The sequence below is a fragment of the Apostichopus japonicus genome, chromosome 17 (genome assembly GCF_037975245.1).
Source record: "Apostichopus japonicus isolate 1M-3 chromosome 17, ASM3797524v1, whole genome shotgun sequence".
In the NCBI taxonomy this organism is placed as follows: domain Eukaryota; kingdom Metazoa; phylum Echinodermata; class Holothuroidea; order Aspidochirotida; family Stichopodidae; genus Apostichopus; species Apostichopus japonicus.
The window spans coordinates 29,079,335-29,101,248 of record NC_092577.1 but is presented as its reverse complement, the minus strand read 5'-3'; the positions used below and the strand labels follow the sequence as shown (position 1 = coordinate 29,101,248).

General features: G+C 37.6%; 2 protein-coding genes across 2 annotated transcripts in view; one reads left to right on the top strand and one right to left on the bottom strand.

Moving 5' to 3' along the window:
* The window catches only part of LOC139985093 (F-box only protein 9-like), a 256,710-nt gene that overhangs the window by 63,289 nt on the left and 171,507 nt on the right, over positions 1–21,914 (bottom strand). The gene's annotated exons all lie outside the window — the stretch shown is intronic.
* Positions 13,692–20,767, top strand: LOC139985096 (uncharacterized). Its single transcript, XM_071999294.1, has 4 exons — positions 13,692–13,849; positions 19,114–19,325; positions 19,794–19,935; positions 20,225–20,767. The coding sequence occupies exons 1-4, from the start codon at positions 13,753–13,755 to the stop codon at positions 20,482–20,484; spliced, it is 711 nt and encodes a 236-aa protein (XP_071855395.1). The 5' UTR covers positions 13,692–13,752; the 3' UTR covers positions 20,485–20,767.

The window sequence follows — 21,914 nt, the reverse complement described above, 5'->3', positions numbered from 1 at the left end:
ACACGTGATCTTGGTGTCTTGCTTTCAAAGCGCTTGTAAAGCGCTTTGAAACGCTGTATTAAGCGCTATATGAAATGTAATTTATTATTAATATTATTATTCAAAACAATCACAATTCAAGAAGATTGCAATACGAATTTAAAGCATTTTACGAACACCTACCGTGAAGGCATCATGAACCGGCTACTGTGATCAACTCCTGTGTCACCAAAGAAAAAAAAAGCTGCCCCTTCCAGGCTATTAATACTGAAAGTTCCACAGGTTATAATTTAGAACACACTCTGCCAATAACTTAATAAAATCTGGCTATAAAATACCATTTTCCTGTGCCGTGTGTAACTAACTATTTCGGGCGTCTTTGCCTGAATTCTTTCCGCCCCCTCCTAACGAAGTGGTCACCTGAGATGTTAACGTGTGACTGACTATCTAGCTAGAATATTTTAACTATCCCCAGATTCTTAGCTTTCTTGAGCGGAATGAAATAAAGGGGATTTGCCTAATTCCTATATTAGGCATTTCTTAGTGCTGACTATAATAAGATGCACAAGAGAGGAGCATAAGAATTGTTTTGAAGTTCAAATGACAGACAATTAAGAGTTTCAGGCTTTTAGTTTAGAGTTTCTGATTCTAATGTGACATCCTGGTATGGATGAATTGAGTGTTAATCCAGTCAACTGAACAGGTGACATCCGGCGATCAAGAATGTTATCGACTTAGGGACAAGGCACAGAGATATGGTTCCCAACTAAAATTGTGGAATGCTGTTCTCCTTGAGATAAGTATTACGTCTACCAACAGAATGCCTCTTAAAAAAAGTAGTCATAGGAATACCTAAAATCACTGCACCACATCTTTGATATATTTATATATATACACCGACGGGAAGACAGGCAGTTTCGCATGAGAAACTCTGCGAAAGTCCGTCTTACCAATGGACCGATTGAACTCCAGCGGTTAGAAGACAGAAAGTTACCTTTGAGGAATTATTCTTCCTTTCACACTCATCCCCATTTCAACTCTTGAAATTGTCTATAAATTTGGACAACTGCAAATATAAAATGTTGGCCCCTCCTCGTAGTTGATTACATTTCAAGAGCGGGGCCCACCATATAACACATTGTATAACTCTTTTTAAAGGTTTTGATTTTGTAAATGAAAATTTGAGATAAAGAAATGGACTGGAGCGGGACATATATAAATACTTAAGTTTGACTCTCATTCTCAAATGTCAACAGGTATCTTGTAAATAGTGTAGCCTACATAGCTTTCAGATATACTTAACAGTAGTATCGTGCTACTTCACCTCTCAGGACTTCAAACGGGGCCAACTCGGGGCCCCCGTTTATTTTTAGCATTCCATGAAGAGTCCAAACAATGTACAATTTATAATAACGTATACTTTATGACCATTAGTCAATATTATCAACAACAAGCAATAAATCATTAAACTTCAAATAAAGATTTCCAGTTATGCCATCTGATATCAAAAGCACTTTGCTTGCAATTAGTTTGATACATAAACTTTTCTTTTAGATAAAAATTCTTTAAATCAAATTTACCATAGCTTAAGGAAGGTTTCTCATTTTTAACCTTAGTTTTGTAAACACAAAATTTCAGAACCAGAATGATGCTATTAAACACATAGTCTTTGTACAAATAATTTCCAAACAGAACAAGCTCTTTACTAACTGCAATATTGATATTCAGTTTGATTTGAACCCAGTTTTGAAAATGCCTCCATACTTTCTGGGTGAAGCCGCAATCTCAAAATAAATGAATTAAACTCTCATCTGCCACACCACAAAAAAGTGAACAATGGATCATTAGTTTTGCCAATTTTAACCATGAGAGTATTTGTCCCTAAAATTCTGTTAAGAAGACGAAATTGGAACCAACGGAGCTTCACCTCAGAAGTACATTTCCAGTTGTATGAGCACACCTTATACCAATCTACTTCAGAAAGAAGTGAATACATTTATATTGGACCGTATTATTTGTTAATGAAATATTATAAAACCTTTTACACCCTTTTGGATCCATACAAGAACAATTTTTATTTGAAGCCTTGAAATGGGAGTGCAAGAGAATTATTTCTCTGACCTAATAGACCAGAAAAGGATTTCTCTATTGCCTTTTTAATACCATGCAAGTGAAGAAAATTTGTTCTAACATCATATTTTGTTTAAATCTCATCAGCAGATAAGAACTCACACTTAGAATTTATCAGATCGTTGACATATAATATACCATGTCTTTGCCAATCTTTATACAAAATGCATATATTACCAACCTTAATTTGTTCATTGTGCCAAATACTGGAACTTAAAACCTCATGAATATTTTGGGGGTTGAGCGAAACGGTGAAATCCTTCCAGGCTGAAAAAAAAAACACTTTTCCAAAAGGTATTTTTACTTTCTTTAATAACTCTATCCCTAAGTACCAGAAGAGTAATCAAAATAACAATTAGGAGTATTGACTTTATATAAATTATACATCTTCAGTTTTGGCAACAAAAGAGATTTAACCACAACTATTCTACCTAAAACTGTCAGAAACCTGTTTGACCAGTGGTGAATTTTTTTTGTAATAGCTTGCATAGTAGTAACATAATTTACATTCACAATAACATCCAATTGTGTACACAATGTTGCCCCAAGATAACTGAATATATTATCTCCAACCCAAGATAAGTTATAATTCTTACATAAAACATAATTACTAATTTTTTTTTATCCTATCCAAACAGCACTAGTTTTATCCATGTTATTTTTCAAACCAGATATATTATGAAAGTTTTCCAGAAGCTTGAAAGAGCATTTTCAGTGCCATCTAAAATAATAGTTGTGTCATCGGCATATTGTAAAACTTTATGTTCAATAGCACCTATGATGATACCCTTAATATCCACACAATTATTAATGGCAATGTTTAAAATCTGAGAACACAGAAGAAAAATATAAGGTGAAAGACCATCCCCTTAACGGCATCCCGATTTAATATAAAAAAATCGGGTCATGTGGCCAATGACTAAGACTGACGATTTTGCATTGTTGTAAAAAACTGAGATCCATCTTTTAAAGCCTTCCCCAAAATTAAACAAATCTAGCGTTTTGAAAATAAATTCATGTGAAACTGAGTCGAATGCTTTTCCAAAATCGATTAAGAGTAAGAGACCTGGAATATTATTTAACTCAGTGTAACCCATAATATCGTAAACCTGTCTTATATTCTCCCCAAGGAATCTACCTGCCATAAACCCTGACTGATCCGAACTAATCAAATGAGGTAAACCATGCTTTAACCTGTTGGCAATACATGATGATGGAAGCTTGTAGGATACATTAAGAAGAGAGATTGGACGCCAGTTTTTTAATAGATGGCTTTTGCTCTTTTGGAAGCAATGTAATTAAACAACGTCTTTATGTGATTGAAAGACAACCAGTATCATAGGATTCATTTAGTGACCTTAATAAAAACCACGAGAGATCGTTAAAAAACACTTTATAGAATTCAACAGTATAACCATCTAAACCAGGACTCTTATTATTACTCATCTTTTTGAGGGCACTTAGAAGTTCATCATGCTTTATTGGGCCATCAAGACCCTCACTTTGTTCATCATGTAAACAAGTAAAATTGTCAGGATTTACAAAGTCTTGTAACATAACATCATGGGCATTTCTTGTATCATACAACTTTTGTAAAAACCATAAGTTTCATCTAAAATGGCCTTGTTGGTAAATTTACGACTTCCATCCGATCCAGTAATTGTTTGAATCGTTTTATTTGCACTATTTCTTTTCTCTAGACTGAAGAAATACGAGGAGGGGTTTTCACCAGTTTCTAACCATTTGACCAAGGACGGCAACATGGCCCCCTCCATCTTTCTTTTACGCAAAGATTCAAGCTCTTTATTTTTGTCTTTGAGATTCTCAAGATGATTAAGATAAAAAATGTTATGCTGGCGCTCAAGATTTTCAATTCGGTCAAAAGGTCAGATTCCCTGCGACTACCTTCCTTTTTCTTAAATGAAGAGTATGAAATTGATTTCCCCCGTATCTCTAATAAGAGAACGTCGAAAATAAGTTATCACTGATAAGGAAATTCAAATCACGAGGATGGATATCAGAGATTCGCTCTGGATTATAGGGGGTAGCAGCATATTGTTTAATTAACCTCATTTATTGTACCTTTAACCATGTTGATATAAGCAATATCCTTCAAAAGTGAATTATTAAATTTCCCATAACTTTTCCCTCTTGGTAAATCATTCAAACTGAACTGAGTTGTAACAAAAGAGTGGTCGGTTTTATATCCCGGCAAAACCTCTGTACTTGAGGGCCCCCGTTTTTTGGGGCCAACTCGGGAGCCGTTTCGGGAGCCCCGTTTTATATAAATAATAATAATAATAATATATATATATATATATATATATATATATATATATATATATATATATATATATATTTATGTAATGTATTTTAGATCCTAATTGGCTTATCGAAGCCGCAAGCTGACCGAAGTCAGTCTCTTAGATTCATATTTAACGTCCATGATAATGAATTGTCAAATGTCAACAACAATTGTAATTGGACGACAACCATTAATCTTGGAGTGACTCGAACTATACATATATACATATTGAATGTTTTTCGGGAGCTTTGCTTTTGATCTGTTTGGGAGTCTCACTAGTTTCACATTACATGGTACACAAACTGCAGATGGGAATGTATATACGTATATGGCAAGCCAATTGCTAAATAAATCGAAAAACATGGATTATCGGTCGAAAAACCATGTTTATCGACCGATAATGCATGTTTTTCGATCGAAAAACCATGTTTATCGACCGATAAACATGGATTTTTGGTCGAAAAACCATGTTTATCGACCGATAATGCATGTTTTTCGATCGAAAAACCATGTTTATCGACCAATAAACATGGATTTTTGGTTGATAAACACGGTTTATCTGCGAGAATCCATGTTTATCGCTTGAAACCATGGATTATCGCTGATAAACATGGTTTTTCGGCGATGAACATGGTTTTTCAGTCGAAAAACAAGGTTTATCGGCCTAAACTGTGTTTTCAAGCGTTAAACATGGTTTTCTGTGAAAATCAATGTTTATCTGCGATAATCCATGTTTTTTCAGCGATAAACATGGTTTATCGGCGATAAACATGGTTTATTGGCGTAAAAACATAGCTGCGGTCCCGCACAATCCGCACATGGACTAGTGCGGAATAATAATCGGCAACGCACAGGCTCAGTACACCGTCATCGATCTGACACCGATCTCACGACACAAGCTAAATCCGCTAAGTACTTCAGAAATCCACAACCTCAGCAATCATCAAGGAGGTTATACAACCCTCGGTAAGTTCAAGTGTCGATTATTGTCAGCATGGCGTGAACAAGTGCCAGAGTTTGTTCTAAATCTTGTTCGCAACAGCGCGGGGTTGTCACGCCCAGTGCCCCTGCATACCACTTCCCAAAAGTTGAGGTACCCACTGGCAGTGGCCAGGGGAAGAGGGGGTCACTTGCGGCCCAGACGTGGGCTTAAGGGTTAACGACGGTAACTACCGAAAGTACGGCTACCGCATGAACCATTTGCCCACAGGAGAATTTTTTTTGTTTTTTACCTTTTTTGGGGAAGGGGGGAGGAGGGGGAGGGTCGTTCCACCCTGCTTTTTTGTTGCTATTATTACTGTATGAATACTGGATCTTTTTCCGGTTATGATAGATGGACTTTTTTGCTAAAAGAAAAGGAATTCTACCTCTATAGTTAATAATATCACTTATGACAATGCAACCATTACTGATGACATTGGCATTGCTAATGCTTTCAATGATTATTTCTCAACCATTGGCAACAAACTTGGTCATGATATTGTTAATGGTTCTGATCCTATGCAGTTCATGCAGCCTGGTACTCCAAATACTATATTTCTTTCGCCCATCACTTCTGAAGAAATCTACAAAGAAATCCATTCCCTGAAAGATGGAAAATCACCTGGTATCGATGGTATTTCTCCTAAAATTTGGAAATCCATCTCACATGTTATTGTTCCAATTCTTTGTCATATTTTCAACCTTGTGCTCACGTCTGGTACTTATCCAGATGCCCTGAAAGTTGGAAAAGTCATCCCGATTTTTAAAAAGGGGATCATACCCTTCCAGAAAATTACCGGCCGATCAGCTTGCTACCTTGTATTAATAAACTGCTAGAAAGATCTATCGAGAAACGTCTGACAATTCTTTGTCATATTTTCAACCTTGTGCTCACGTCTGGTACTTATCCAGATGCCCTGAAAGTTGGAAAAGTCATCCCGATTTTTAAAAAGGGGATCATACCCTTCCAGAAAATTACCGGCCGATCAGCTTGCTACCTTGTATTAATAAACTGCTAGAAAGATCTATCGAGAAACGTCTGAGAATATTCTTCGACAACAATGATACCCTTTTTGACTTTCAATTCGGCTTCAGAAAGGGTCATGATACAAGTCATGCACTTTTAGAGACTACAAATTGTACTTATCTTTAATAGTCGGGGTCTATACAGAAGACCTTGAAAGTCATAAGAAATAGCCAGAGAGCACAATAGGAACTCCTTTTTACTCTATGGAATAGCCTTACTGCATAATATAAAGGCTTACAATAGACCAAGGGCTAAGAGAAGTCAAAACTACCGTTGAAAATTCCGCAGTAAGCTGGAAAGTCTGTGTATGATATTGTCAACAGAGGGTTGGGAATTTGATACTCTCTCCTCTCTATTCGGCAAAGGCGCCAACGCAGAATTTATCAGGAGATACAACCGTGAGCACACCATGAACAGTCTCACACCGGTAACAGGGGTCGTATTTCGTTGATCCTAATTCCAGGACTCCACGAAGTTTGGGTAGGGCTCGCCCACATGCGGCTTCGGAACCAAAGATTTATCACATGTATATATACTAACATGTAGAGTTTTGGAAGTAGTTCCGATAAATTTTCATCAGTCGCCAATATAAAACCATGGTTTATCGTCGATAAACTATGTTTATCTGTAGAAAAACATGGTTTATCACCGATAAAAATGGTTTATCGCCGATAAACATGGATTTTCGAGAGATAAACTTGGATTATCGATAAAAACTTGGAATATCTAATGAAAATCTATGTTTATCGTTCGATAAACCATGTTTCTCATAAAAAAACATGTTTATCTGCCGATAATCATGGTTTTACGGTGACAAACCATGTTTATCGGTCGATAAACATGGTTTATCGGTCGATAAACATGGTTTTTCGAGTGATAAACATGGTTTATCGGTCGATAAACATGGTTTTTTGACCGGAAATCCATGTTTTTCGATTTATTGAGCATTTGGCTTGCCATACACGTATACACGCTTTCATCCTAGCGCTCTCGTTTGTAAGAGAAGTCATAGTACCAACCAGCAATAGTTGAAAGACCTGCAAATGTACTAATTAATATCCAGAATGTATACACGCCTACGTGATATGTCCCAAACAACTTAGCCTTCGCAACGGTCAAGCGGCACTAATTAAAAGCGCTTATCGGGAGTGTTAGATGTATCTATATACCATGCATCGGAGCCAAGGTAATTCAAGATGAAAGAGATTGTAGCAAAACGATTGGTAACGCGACTAGATGATATGATATAATCGTTATGCTGGGGAGTGCCCCTCTGGAAGCCACAGGCACCCGTTTTTCGAGGGCCGTCTCCTGTTTTTCGGGAGCCGTTTGAGAAGCCTTCGTTTTAACTTGTAAGAGTAATATATAGATATTTATATATTGATGAAAGTTTACTTGTTAGAGTATCTATAGGCCTAGGTATTAAAATAAATATAAAAGTATATACGTGTATAAGCATATTTTGTGAAACAACGACAATATATTTCAGTAACTTTAAAATCTGAACGAAGAGGATTGGCAGAACGCGTACAAAGGTTGTTACGCAATAGGCTATTAACATTGACCGAACATTAGATGTAACGACTTTGGTCTTACCGAACTATTGGGGATCGGTGGTGCTGAAGGACAGGCCCAAGTTGAACAATTTGCTAGAACGGACAGTCGCATCAGTGACAGAGAAGCAGAAACAGTAAATGCCGAGAAAAACGCATGATGCGGTGAATGCGATGAGCACAAAATGAGTGACTCAAAGAGCACACCGTGAGTAAAATGATATCTTTTCATACTGAGTGTCCAGGCTAGTTGTATTTTATGGATTTCTGGAAATGGGAAGTCAACACTTTAAAAGAAAAATTGAGGTGGACTGAAGTGTTCGGTTGCATGCTTGGAAGGTATTTACATCGTCGTTCTTTCACCCATTATAAGCGCTTCGTTGCGGAAAAGCAACTAGGGGATAAACCGACATATCAAATGGTCTCAAATTGTTTTCAGATTCCGCCCAGCATATTTTCATGGGAGGGTAATTAATACGTACGCTTGGTTTCTCGACTACCAGCACTGCCTTAGGAGAATAAGGATCATACAATTTGTTGGATTAAAGATCTGCTTTATTGGCTCCAATTATAACACGCTATAGCTAAGAAAGTTTTGTGATTACGGAATCGACCTGCCGCGGTCGTAAATCGACCTCAGGCTGTACAATTAGCCTGCATAGTTTCTTAACACAATTAGGCTCCTTGTGACAACACTGTTGTGTGGAAAAATGTTCATGTCTACAGTGTAGTTAATCATACAGTATTTACACAAAGACCCTCATACAAGAAAAAGTATGCGGCAGGCGCTGCAGACTAATTGGTAAAAAGAGGCCATTTAACGACCAAGGCAGGTCGATTACGTAATCTCAAGAAACTTTTTTATGATAGCGTGCTATAGTTGGGGTATATACCGTAGACCTATAAAACGAGGCTAAGTCATTGGGTAGGGGCACCGGGGCAGGTGTTGCGCCATGACAATGGGGGTATAGGGTTTATAACAGTGACGAGACGCAAAGAAATAGGTTTGGTTGGATGGTTCATACCAACTCAGAGGACAATGTTGGAATGGGACTTAACGTTCGTTCAAGTCATTGGTACTTACTAGAGGCCTACAAAACCCAAGGAGTATAGAAATGATATGTGCTTCTATTTAAGTTTTTCCCCCTTTCAGTGGGGATGTTATGCATCAAAGCTTCTGCACTCATCCGAACAGTTTCAGCAATTTTAAAATGTTTGTTTTTCTCTCTGCAGATAAAGGTTAGAGACTTCATTATTGCCAGTCAGTTGCGTATAGCAAGGAGCAACAGAGCCGAGGTGCAACAATTCATAGCGGTATAGCTCCCAAAGGAGAGTCCACATTGAACCAAGCCAAACCATGGCCTTTTTGTTGAGTTTTTGGGGGACAATTTTCTTTGATATGGCACCGTCCTCTCGACGCTCAAATATGACAATCTGAAGCCTTCTCTTTCCCAGGACAGGGTTCGTTTGAATTCCTTCTTCTTTCCTGTCAGGGTTTCTTTTCACCGGTCCTCCCCCCCCCCTACCCGAGTGATTCAAGGAAGCACTTATAGCTGTTGAGAAACATCGAAAAATTTGCAATGAGGTGAAGACAATTTGTGTCGTGTTTCACAAAATTATAAAATGATTGACAGTACGGTACTGTTTATACTTTCCTTTGAAAGTGTTAAATTACCATAATTTTACAGCATTAATACATGTTCAAGACAGTATGAGTGAATACATCATATATATAGCTTTAGTGATGGTAATGTTGCAGAAAATCAATTTGAAGAAAAATAATCAAGAAGGATTTCGAGAATATTTACCAGTAAAAGACCATTTACATGGAATCATACATGGTTAAAGGATTTTCAGGGGTTGCACTTACTGACGTTACTACCGTAACGACATTTTACAATATTAGTTAACAAAACAAAGAAAACACAAAGGTACAACTTAATATTTCTAATCCGATGACAAGTACTAATTCGATACTCGGCTGTTTCTCACAATCTGTTATAATTGTAAATCTGCACTATAGGTCAGCCTTTATCTTCGATAACTTCAAAATGAGCGTTAAGAGAAAAATTGCACAGTACATGGAAAATGTCCAAGAAGAACTGCTTGCAAGTTAGACAAAATATGAAAGATTGCATACATCTTAAATCACAACACGAATATGTTTAGTGGTTACGATGCCTAAACATATTCGTGCAGTGGTAGCCATACATGTTAACCCACGCTATCCTTGGAGCACTTTGACAACTCTAAATATCAAGTCTGCATATTTTCACTAGCGTAACAGGTAAAATCCGTGTTTATCTGAAGAATAAGTCTGTAGAACAGCTTGTTCTTGCATTCATTGAGAGTAACATTGACTAATGTAATTCCTTGCTTTGTCGGTTACCACAACCATATTACTGAAGCTTCAGCCTATTAGGAATACAGCTGTTAGACGTATAATAGGACACCAACATATTTAAGCACAATTTTTCCTGACTTCACTTTTGCCCATAGAGCAGAAAGTCATTTTTCAGGCACTTCTTGTTATTTACCATGCCCTTACTACTGGCTCTCCTTCTTATACAAAGGGGCTCTTGCATCCCCATCAATCATCTACATGTCTCCGTAGTTCAAATAAAAATCTTTTGGTCATATCAAATACTCGAATGCGATCCTACGGCGATCTTCCTCTCTGCAAATGTGGTCCTGTTTATTGGAACTCGCTCCCTTTATCTATAAGAACTTTAACTTCTGTCGTAATCTTTAATTTCAGAAGGACTATTTTTTTTCCTATTCTTCCAATAACATCAATTCTCATAGATGTAATTGGATGACTATAGTGTTGTAACCATATATGTTTGTTTTTGTCTTTGCAGTACGGAATAGGAAGCCAAACATTGCGTTATATCGGGATTTAGACTCTTGATTACAGACTGCTGTCATGGGAATTGCTTTCAAAACATGTTTACGCCACTTATTTGTAATAAAAATACGATAATATATACTTTAAATGAGGTTGAATATCATACCGATGAGGAAGCGATATTTCCACCCCCCCCCCAAAAAAAAAACAAAACATGAAAGAAACATATCTGTGACAAACAACTCTGCGGTTGCGGGTAAAGTTACTTCCTCGTTCGTATTCAGGAGAAGTTGTTGAGAACTGGTCAACTTTGTTAGTGTTTTGTTTTTAAAAGACGGCCACTTTTGAAATAATCAGTAGGTCTAAGTAAATAAAGTGAGCCTGTGTCAGCCATTTCCAACCTCTTTAACAATATGTCAACATTATACGGTAGTGTTGTATAAAATAAACTCAAGTGTATTGATATTGTGTAAAAATACATCGTACTTGAAATTGTATGTAGACCTAATGATGGATAGTTTTGAAAGTTCAATATGTCTACTTTGTTTTAATAAAACCCCGGGAATAGAACGCAAACGTTACAATAATCTTTTCGTATTTGTTTCATTATAGCATTCACAATGTCATTTGGAAACAATATAAATCAAATAATATGAATTAGGATGATATACGTTGCACAAAGAAGGGAGCAAAACGATATTTGTATTCTTTCTAGTAAGTTTTTCCCTGTGTAACATAGTATAAACAACTTGCAACCACCGTTTTCCATGCGAATCGGTTTGTTAGCGTGTTTACTCACTATATCAGATCAATTTATCAAATAAGTTTAATATCATGAAAAAATGGAACAGTTTGTGATGATACGAAAGTACCAAGCAAGAGGCTGCTCCGCTGCTGTCCTAATGTTTTGTTTTAATGTCTTGCATTTTGTTAATTTGTTCACATTTATATGGGAACACCTAATACGATATCAATGGTTTATAAAGGGCTAATAGTATTCATGACCTTGTGCACACCAACAATTAAGAGGATCATCCATAATGACTGATGCGGCAAACATATGAAGGAAGGTATACCAGGAATCAGTTATGTTGGCAAAGTCTGTTTAGTGACATAGTGTATAAAGAAATGAGATACATGCAGGACTATTCATTTGGTCAAATGTTATGGTCTCATAAGCAAATTATCTATGTACTTACACTGCATTATCCAAGTATAATGTATGAAGCTAATTAGACATACTATTTCAGAGCCATCTGTTTATGAATTTTATGTTTACTGCATGATTAATATTCATTATATGCACAAGAATAAAAAACACGGTTGATGCCAAGGATGAAAATCATGGAACATTTGATGCTTGTCTTTAGTTTAACAGCCATTTCTTGCAATTTGAGGAATATTAATTGCACAAAGTCGGAGACGTCATTAAAATGTTTTTACATGTACTCATCATGGAGCATTTATCTCGTAAGTATCACATTGATTGAACTTGTGGTTGCTGAAATATCGTGTTTACAGGCCGTTTTTGACAATCTCCCATTAAGCCCCTGGGGACCCAGCCATATAAAATAATGAAGTTAAATTGTTGTTGCAAAGAACAAGTACTTACAATATAGTTACATCACATACCAAGAATGAACTAAATCGGATATACGCTTGAAGAGATATTGGCATTTAATTAATTTTCTATTGAGCCCAGCCCGCTCATTAATATTCATGAGATGGGAACAAAACAAAACAGTAGGGCACATCTACACATCATGGGGGGTGTACCTACCAAGTACGAACTTGATTTATATTGTGTTTGTTGAGATATCGTGTTTACAAGCTAGCCGTCACAAACACACACTTATGCGCATGCGCACACGCCAGCACGACCGCAAAAGTTACTGAGCCTTCTGCATCGTAACCCAAAATTTATATCTCAAAGAATGATTATTTGTAGAACGTTACAGAGGTTTCGACTTCTTCTAGTTCTGTGCACTCAACAAGTGTTTTTTCTTTTGTATATCTATACGATCTGGTCCCTGCAAATCTTCTTATATGGAGTATTAGCTTTGACCAATAATATTAAGCTGCAAAGTGTAATGAATCATGGAAGTTACTCACATGACAACTGAAGAAATGAAAAATGACGTCTGTAATTGAATGAGAGCAAGGTCATAGGTCAAAGTGGAGATCCACTAAACTTCATTTACATATCAAATGTGAAGTAATTTAGACAGTTTCAGACATAGAAAAAGCATTCATGTAAGGCGAAACAGTCACTAAGGAGGAGTCATTCCAAGCATCTTGTAATTACCATTCTGAATGAATGTTTACATACATACACGCATACATACATACATACATACATACATACATACATACATACATACATACATACACGCACACATACACACACACATATACACGCATACACACACACATACATACATACATATTTGTTTGGATTGAATTCCTCTCGTTATTTTAGCTATGGCTAATGACTCAAGTAGCAGAAAAACCACAACTGCGTAAATACCAGGTCCCTGGTTAGACCAGGGAGAAGAGACATACATCTTCTTGATACAACCTTGACATGATGCGATATTATAGCCTACCGTTTTGTACGGAGAGCCAAACGTTCCAAAAATGTCGAAAAAGAAAGTGAAGTGTCAAAGTTAATATATATATATGTCCAATTCGACATCAACATTTTACAATTCCATATGAACATGTCGAAAAAGAAATACAAAATACAATATGTCTTTACATCCATCAATATGTCAAATTCAACATAAGCATGCCGAAAACTTGTAACTTGTGACATTTATGGAACGTTTGGCTCTCCGTAGTTTTGCTTCGATTGTTATCAGGTTGATGCAGACACCTATAAAATTAAAAACGGAATCAGGATTATTAAGTTTAAATTTTGAGACGACAGATGACCTACGCGCTGCACATCATGATCCAACGTCAACACCGAAGCGGGGCGCTCCTTCTTGTGGTGCTGCTCGTAGCACCATCATACACATTTGCATGTAAGTCTTATTTTCATGTTATATAATGGGAAGCCATATCCTAAGCTTGGAGCTAATCTTTCAATTTTAAATCGAACTACTGATTTCGTAAGGTTAAAGTAATGGCGTTTTTGAAACACGTCTGCTTCAATCTATTCCTTTCCGACAATGTCCAATGCTTGACAGTTTAGATAGTTTCTTGTTGCATATAATGTGGTTATACTTGGCTTTCATGGATTTTATCGCTCTTATAGAGCATGGTATCGACAAAGGAAAAACGTTACATTGGAAGAAAGGTAACCAGGTACTGACCAGGCCACAAGTAGCGCAGCTGTTATAGCTCCACCTTGCATCTATCGAGTATGGCACACTCTAGTAAAGGTATATAGTATCCCACAGAGCTCTAGTGGAGTCCGATTCTGGGCCGCGTCCCTGTCTAGAGGACCCCTGAATAAAATCTTCAATTGGTACCCTCATTGGTTCGCCCTGATTATACTGGCCATTGTTCCAGCCAATAAATTCCATGGGGTCAAAAGAAATACTGCCCCAACATTCAGCATTACATGAAAAAAAGGGGGGGGGGACGGTTGCTCGTAATATGTTATTTTCTGTGTTATGGTTCGTGGTTTATCATGCATTGCAAGTATTGAAAGTTTAGCTTTTGAAATCCCAGTAGCTTACTTGTCCAGCCGGTGTTTTTTTGAATACATTTGATTTTGATACTACAACTCGGACACAAAACGTAACGGAACTGTTCCTGATCATAGTTAAGAAATGATATCATTAAAATGTGGAGACATTGCTCGTATCCTTTCAACGGTTGCTCCTTAAAATTCAAACCGTCTCAATGATAACAGAAATATTCTGCTATTGGAATGACCAATTTGCAACTAGTCCTCACTGGCAGCATACATCTCTCGTGAACTCTGTATATACGAAAAGTCTATACACAGATTCTACGTAGATATTCTCGCAGTATAACTTACATGCATATATGATATATTGCGGGAATACTGGTACACATTAATATTATTATTATTATTTTTGTTTTGGGGGCACAAAAGGTTCGAAAATTGACTAGAATTCTTTTGTAACAAATGATTAAACACATTATTCAGAATCATGTTTAGCGGCGTAGAACGTAGCAAGGCCCCAAACAAATGTCACTGACATATCTGCTCAGCATTGTAGCATTAATAGCGATCGCAAGAACAAACGCATAAGTTAGATATTGTATTCCATTGTTTGAAAAAAAATAAATTGTTAACATTCTTTTGTGAATTCTGTCTTGTGCGAGTTGTCCACGAACAACTCCAGGAGGTCCAGTGATTGTTATAACTATTTGCGTTGTTTACCGTTCTCCTGACAGCAGCAAAGATAACGATATCTTGATGTTTGCTCCAATTCGAGAAAAAAAATATTAGGGTCACAAAACTACTTTTCTTGGTACAAACACACTTTTGGATTAAAAAAATTGCTCCGAATTTGTTTCGTTTTGTCGGAACATAGAGACGTCGGGACATAGAGACGTCGGAACGTAGAGACGTCGGAACATAGGGATGTCACCGCTGCGAAAAGTGATGTTGCTATAATGGGCGACTTTAAGTTTCCTGCAGACATTAATTGGATAGATGGTTCCGGTGTTAGGATGGGTAATGACTTTCTAGACGTTGTGCAAGATTGCTCTTTACATCAGCATGTTACTTTCCCTACTAGGGGGATAACATCCTTGATCATGTCTTTAGTTCTGATCCAAGCAATGATGCTGATTTGACGGGTCTAGGAAAACTAGGAACTAGCGATCATGATATACTAGCTTTTGATGTCGTTTGTTAGGTCGTAAATTATGTTAGCAAGGAAAAAGTCCCTGATTTTACGAGATCAGATACAGAGGCAATCACGATATACTAGCTTTTGATGTTGTTTGTAAGGTCGTAAATTATGTTAGCAAGGAAAAAGTCCCTGAGTTTACGAGATCAGATACAGAGGCAATTGAAACTTTACTAAAGGGTACAGATTTGATTAACTTGTTTAGAGATATGAGTGCTTCTCAGTCTTGGATTTGTTTAGCTGATAAGTTAAGGTCATTATGGAAAATCATGTTCCATGGCAGAATCGTCGTCGTAAAAGCAGTATGCTTTCCTGAGTGAATAAGAAAGTTAGATGTGCAATTAGGCAAAAACGTAGAATGTGGAAGTTGGCTAGGAGGACTAATTCTGAATCATCAGCCAAAGGTATAACGCTTAGTCTCTGATACAAAATTGAATTTCGAAAGTAACATTACCTTAAATGTTAAGGATAACCCAAAGGCCTGCTTTTCTTATGTCAGGTCAAAGCAGAAAGTTAAAGATGCAATTGTTTTTCTTTGGGCACCACAGGCAGATAATTTAGTTACTATAGCAGGATCTTGCAGATCTTTTGAACAACTATTTTGTGTCGGTTTTAACAGAAGGGAAGACATGAGTAGTATTCCAGATTTTCATGGGGGAAGTGATGGTCCTAACCTGGATACGGTCTTATTTTCGCATGAGGTTGTCTTAAAGGTGCTGCTTTGTTTAAACGTTTCTTAAGATTCTAGGCCTGATGCAATGCCTCGTAGTTGTTGAAAACTTTTGCACACCATTTCTACGTTCCACTCTCATTGGTTTTTAGTAAATTTATGAATGAAGGTTATGTTCCTAAGGACTTGAGATGTGCTAATGTTACCCCAATTTTCAAGAAGGGTGATAAGTCTAAGCCCTGTAATTATAGGCCCGTTAGTCTCACTAGTGTTGTTTGTAAAGTCATGGAGTCTACTGTTCAAAGTCTATGGTCAGTCACTTCAGTAGTCAGTCTTTGATCAGAGAGTCTCAACATTGCATATTCTTGAGTTTATAGAAGATGTAACCAGCGCACCAAATAGGCAGAAGTCTGTAGATGTTGTGTTCCTGGATTTTCAGAAGGCTTTTGATAAAGTTCCCCGCCAGCGTCTTTTACTTAGGCTGAAGAGTATGGTTATCAATGGGAATTTACTGTCTTGGATCGAGAATTGGCTTGGTAATAGGAAACAGAGGGTGTTAATTAAAGGCTGTGCTTCTTCTTGGCAGGATGTTACTAGTGGGGTTCCCTTGTTGTTTGTTGCCTATATAAATAACATTGACGGAGATATTTTTCTGGTCTGAGGGATGGCAAATGCTTTTTAATATTGATAAATGCAAGGTGATGCATATTGGTAGTAGTAACCAATAGTATACATACAATCTTAATGGTGGGGAGTTGCAGGAGGTCTTTGTTGAAAGAGACCTAGGTATATACATTGACTCATCTCTGCAACCTTCTAAACATTGTCTCGAAGCTGCTAAAAAAGGTAATAGGGTTTTAGGTATGATCAAGAGGAACTTCAGTTTACTGAAAGAGGATATAGTTGTTAGGCTTTACAAGCAGTTGGTTAGGCCTCATCTGGAGTATGCTGTGCAAGCTTGGAACCATATTTTGCTAAGGATAAGGAAGTACTGGAACAGGCCCAGAGGAGGGCTACTAGAATGATTAGTTCTTTAAAGGGTGTTCATTATTATAGGCGGTTACAACTGTTGAATCTAACCACATTGGAGCTTAGGAGGTTACGTGGTGACTTGATTCAGGTTTTCAAAGTTATGTATGGTTTTGACAATTTATCCAGAGGTCATAGTCTTAAACTTCAAAAGTCACAAAGTAGGATTAATATTCGGCATAACTTTTTTTAATAGGGTTGTGAATGAGTGAAACGGTTTGCCTGAGAAAGTTGTACTTGCAAGTAGCGTGAATGGGTTTTAGAATGATTTGGACAAGCACTTTAAGCTATGTAACCGGGTCTGAGTGTTTGTGTCTTCATTTTTTTCCTTCTCTCCTATAGGGTCCTTGATGAGGACTTGAGTGTCCCTCCTGATCCTTTTTTTCTAAGCTAAACTAAACTAAATCTTTCATTAATGCCCACAGTAGGTTAGGACCAGCAATCTACTGTACCCTACCCCATTTGTGCCACCGCAATGTGTACATAACCTTCACATGTTAGAGGACACAGTCATTGTGTCCCTCCTTAATATGTTAGTCCACCTGCCAACAAATTTGATATTTCTGTCTAAAGGCCTGGTAAGATGTATATGAGAAGAAGGCTACGTGCTCGATCGTCACAGTATTTATCACTGACTAATGTTAATTCGTCGAGATATAGAACACTATCATGATAATTTCATTTATGTTTCAAATTCATCATAAAGTGCATGTGTCGTACCATTGTCCTTTAAACATTTAAAATTATCAATAGCGTTTGACCACAATTAATTGCTCCATTTTCCTAGGATAATCAAATTATCAATAGTGTCTCCACGGTGAGTGCATCATACATACGTACCACAATTATTTCCTCCATTGTCCTGAAACAGTCATATTTCACAATTGTCTCCACAGTGAGTACAAGTGTCGCACCATTTTAATTGCTCCATTATCCTCAAATACAATTCTCCACCTTCCAAGTTATCAACTAACATATCCTACCCACCATATGATCGTTGATGGCTAGGACTATCATGGCTAATACAAATTTACCCACGATGATCGGTTAGTTTTGGGCGTCTGAATCTTCCTCGTTCATCCACGAATTTCAATCCTCCTGAACTTTACGCCATCAGTAATTAATGTCATCGTCTTAATCCAACATCAAACATTTAAAAACTAATGATGACGGAAAACATGACAAACAGTCACTTCAGTCCATTCACTTTCCTTGACGGTTACGGTAACCTTTCGGGTGGATGTTCACTACTCTAATTGTGGTATGGAACATGAAAACTATAACCTTCTTGGAAAAATATAACCTTCTTGGAAAAATAAGCAGGTATCCATTTTTCTGCTGATTAACATTGTCAAGTGAAAATTTCGAAACAAAAAATACATTTCTCAGTGTAGAAAAAATTATAAATAGCTGCAAAAGTTCATCTAGGTTATGTTACGTTGAGTTTAAACTTGTACGAAAGTTTTAGTCGCAAATCAAAATACCGATAATATTCTAATGTACTTCCCCAATGTGCATGGTTTTGAGTATCCTTACCAAGTTAGAGAAAAGAGTTGTTGAGGACAATCCAAACATGCCGTGGTCTTCCCTGGCATCGAATTGTATGTAACTTAATAGATAACAATATGCTGAGTTCACATCCAGTCAATGAATAGCAGCTATCATTTAGGGTTCATGATGCAACAGATAATGGGCATACATAAATACACACACTTAGGAAATTACTGAGACATGATGTACAACATTGTTTTTACAGATAATTGTATTTCTGGACAATTCGATGCAATAACAAGAACCTCTGATGGAAAGACGTACGCATTCAAGAATGCAAAAGTGATTCGGTTGAATGACGCAGGCACGGCTGTTGCCTCTGGGTATCCTAAACCCATATGGGAGGTCTTTCGCGGTCTTCCACCATATCTCGACGCTGCAGTTTACTGGCCTAATGGAAAAACTTACTTCTTTAAGGTAAGTTGTAACCTGTAAGATATACTGTAGTTTAATAAATGGGCGAGAGAATCTTTCGTTTAATATCTACACCGCTTAGTATAGATGAGACACCGTCTACTACATGAGGTAATGGCATTTCCGGTTCATGTTTTAAATAGTAATTAAATTTTAGAATGGCAACAATCTTATGCATTTTTATCGGAATGTTCGTTGATTTTATACCATTGTGTAAGGCATGGTGCACTTTCGCAATAGCTGATGTGAATTCGTTTTTAAACTAAACATCCACATGGGCGGAAACATCTGCAACTGGTTTCACTCAAACATTTATCGTTATATAATATACAAGTCAATTATCACTTCAAATCATCGTTAGTGGTCTGTTGATATTTACAAATAAAGGGCACAAACATCACCATTCTCAACAACAGGTTTCAAAATCTCTCATTTTCAACTTTCAAATACCAGTTTTCTTATCTCTGACAGGGAAGTCAATACTGGCGTACATCTGGAACCACAGTAGATAGCGGTTACCCCATGAGCATTGCACGTCATTGGCCAGGACTACCAAACGACATTGACGCGGCCGTCATTTGGGGAGGGAATGGCAATGGATATTTCTTCAAAGGTGAGCTAACTCCTTCAGTGCATCGAAATTTCAAACGAAATTTCATATCCGCCGGGTCTTAATGTAGCATAGATGTTTTGTTTATGTAAATGTCTTCATTACCTGTTTCTGGAAGACCAAAACAACTCATTTAAGGGTTTGATTCAGTGCACCTCTCGATGGTATGGCTACTCGCAGTTGGCTGTTTGCGGAGATACCACACTACTTTAAACATGATAAATATCGATAGCCTATCGCTCACTGTAACTTTCTGCTTCCTTGTTTCTCTATCTTCTCTATTTCATGACAGGAACACAGTATTGGCGTTACCGTGTTGACCTCGACAGGACAGATCATAGTAACATGAATACTAATACTCATTGGCATGGGTACAATCAAGGTACTGTAGATGCTGCCATTCAGTGGAATAATGGTCGCACGTTCCTCTTCAAGGGTGAACACTACTGGCGTTATAACGATGCTAATGATAGAGTTGATTCTGGCTATCCATTGTGGACTACAAAGCATTGGTTGGGATGTCCAACCAACGGACCAACGACTCCGATGTAGAACAAATGCTTCTCAAACGCATGTCTCTAAATGGATTCTACTTGAATCTACATGTAACGTGATCTCTAAGATATTGAATTACTCTCTGCTTGGTAAATAATGCATGTAAGATTAATTGTACCTGGTAAAATCACTATTCTGGAGACATTTCCTTTTACTTAGTCTTGTCTTCTGATTGAATAATGCTGTCATAGTAACTATTCAGAGGTAACCCTCGTAGAGTGACATACGTGACCAGGGGCGTATCCAGGATTTTCTAACCCGGGGGGGGGGGCGCGAATTACTATCTAAGCGGAGCGCCACCATCGGTTGGCGCGAAGCGTACAAGAAAATTTCTGGTTTTGATACCCCCAGATCACCGGAAATGGCACATCTCGGGCTTCAAAATGACCAAACAGATGTACACTTTTGCCTGAGAACCAAGTCTATCCCAATAGTTTTTTTTTCCATCCATAACCTTTTTGAAGATTTGTCACCAGTCACACATCATGTTCGACCTCATCGCATCTCTCGTGGGTCATTGCTTTTGTAGGTCATTCTACGTTGCGGCCTACAATACCCGTTAGCCCCACTTTTTAATGTTTTTAAGCCATTTATTTGTTTAGAATTTGAAAATTCACATGTCTCGTGTAATAAATTCACTTTAAAACATACCCAAAATGTTGCAAAAATGTTCTCTATGGACAACCAATATAAAAAACCTCCTTTAACCCCTAACAGACCGGTCAAAATTGCAGGAGTGGAGGGAAGTACGTTTAAGAATGATACTCAGGGTATTTTCGAAAATTCAGACACAGTTAACACATTGGTGCATGGGCGCTGATCAGTCTTGGATCATGGTGGGGACGCGTGTCTGTTCTCTGATACTATCTAAGCGGAGCGCGACCACGGGTTAGCGCGTAGCGTGCACGATTTTTTTGGCAAATAGACCTCCCAGATCGCCGGAAATAACACTTCCCAGACCCAATGATGCTCCCAAACTTCCTTAAGTTTTAAATCTCATGGGTAAGAAATTTAGTTTGGGGAAATACATGGGCGTCTGCAGAAAAAAAAAATCAGGGGACAGATAATCCAAGTAGACTTTCGTATACGATGGGTCTGGGGTCCTCTCTCCCAGAAAACAATTATAGACTGCCGCAAATGCGATTTCCGTCCTATATTTAACAACTGTGGATAAATATAGTAAAATGAGAACTGGACGTGAAGCTAGCTCAAATTGGCAACACACAGTGGGAGTTGTTAACGATTTTTTTGTTCTCACTCAGTCCGTTTTGCTGACCACAAAGGAAATATGGAAATGGAGTTGACGGTAGGCTGAGGCGCACGAACCTTCCGAAATCCGAAATCCGCCACTGGCTACCCTGTGTATATAATAGGGATCAGCGCTGTAATTATGTCACTGTTCCTCTATCTCTTCCCGGTGTCTTGGC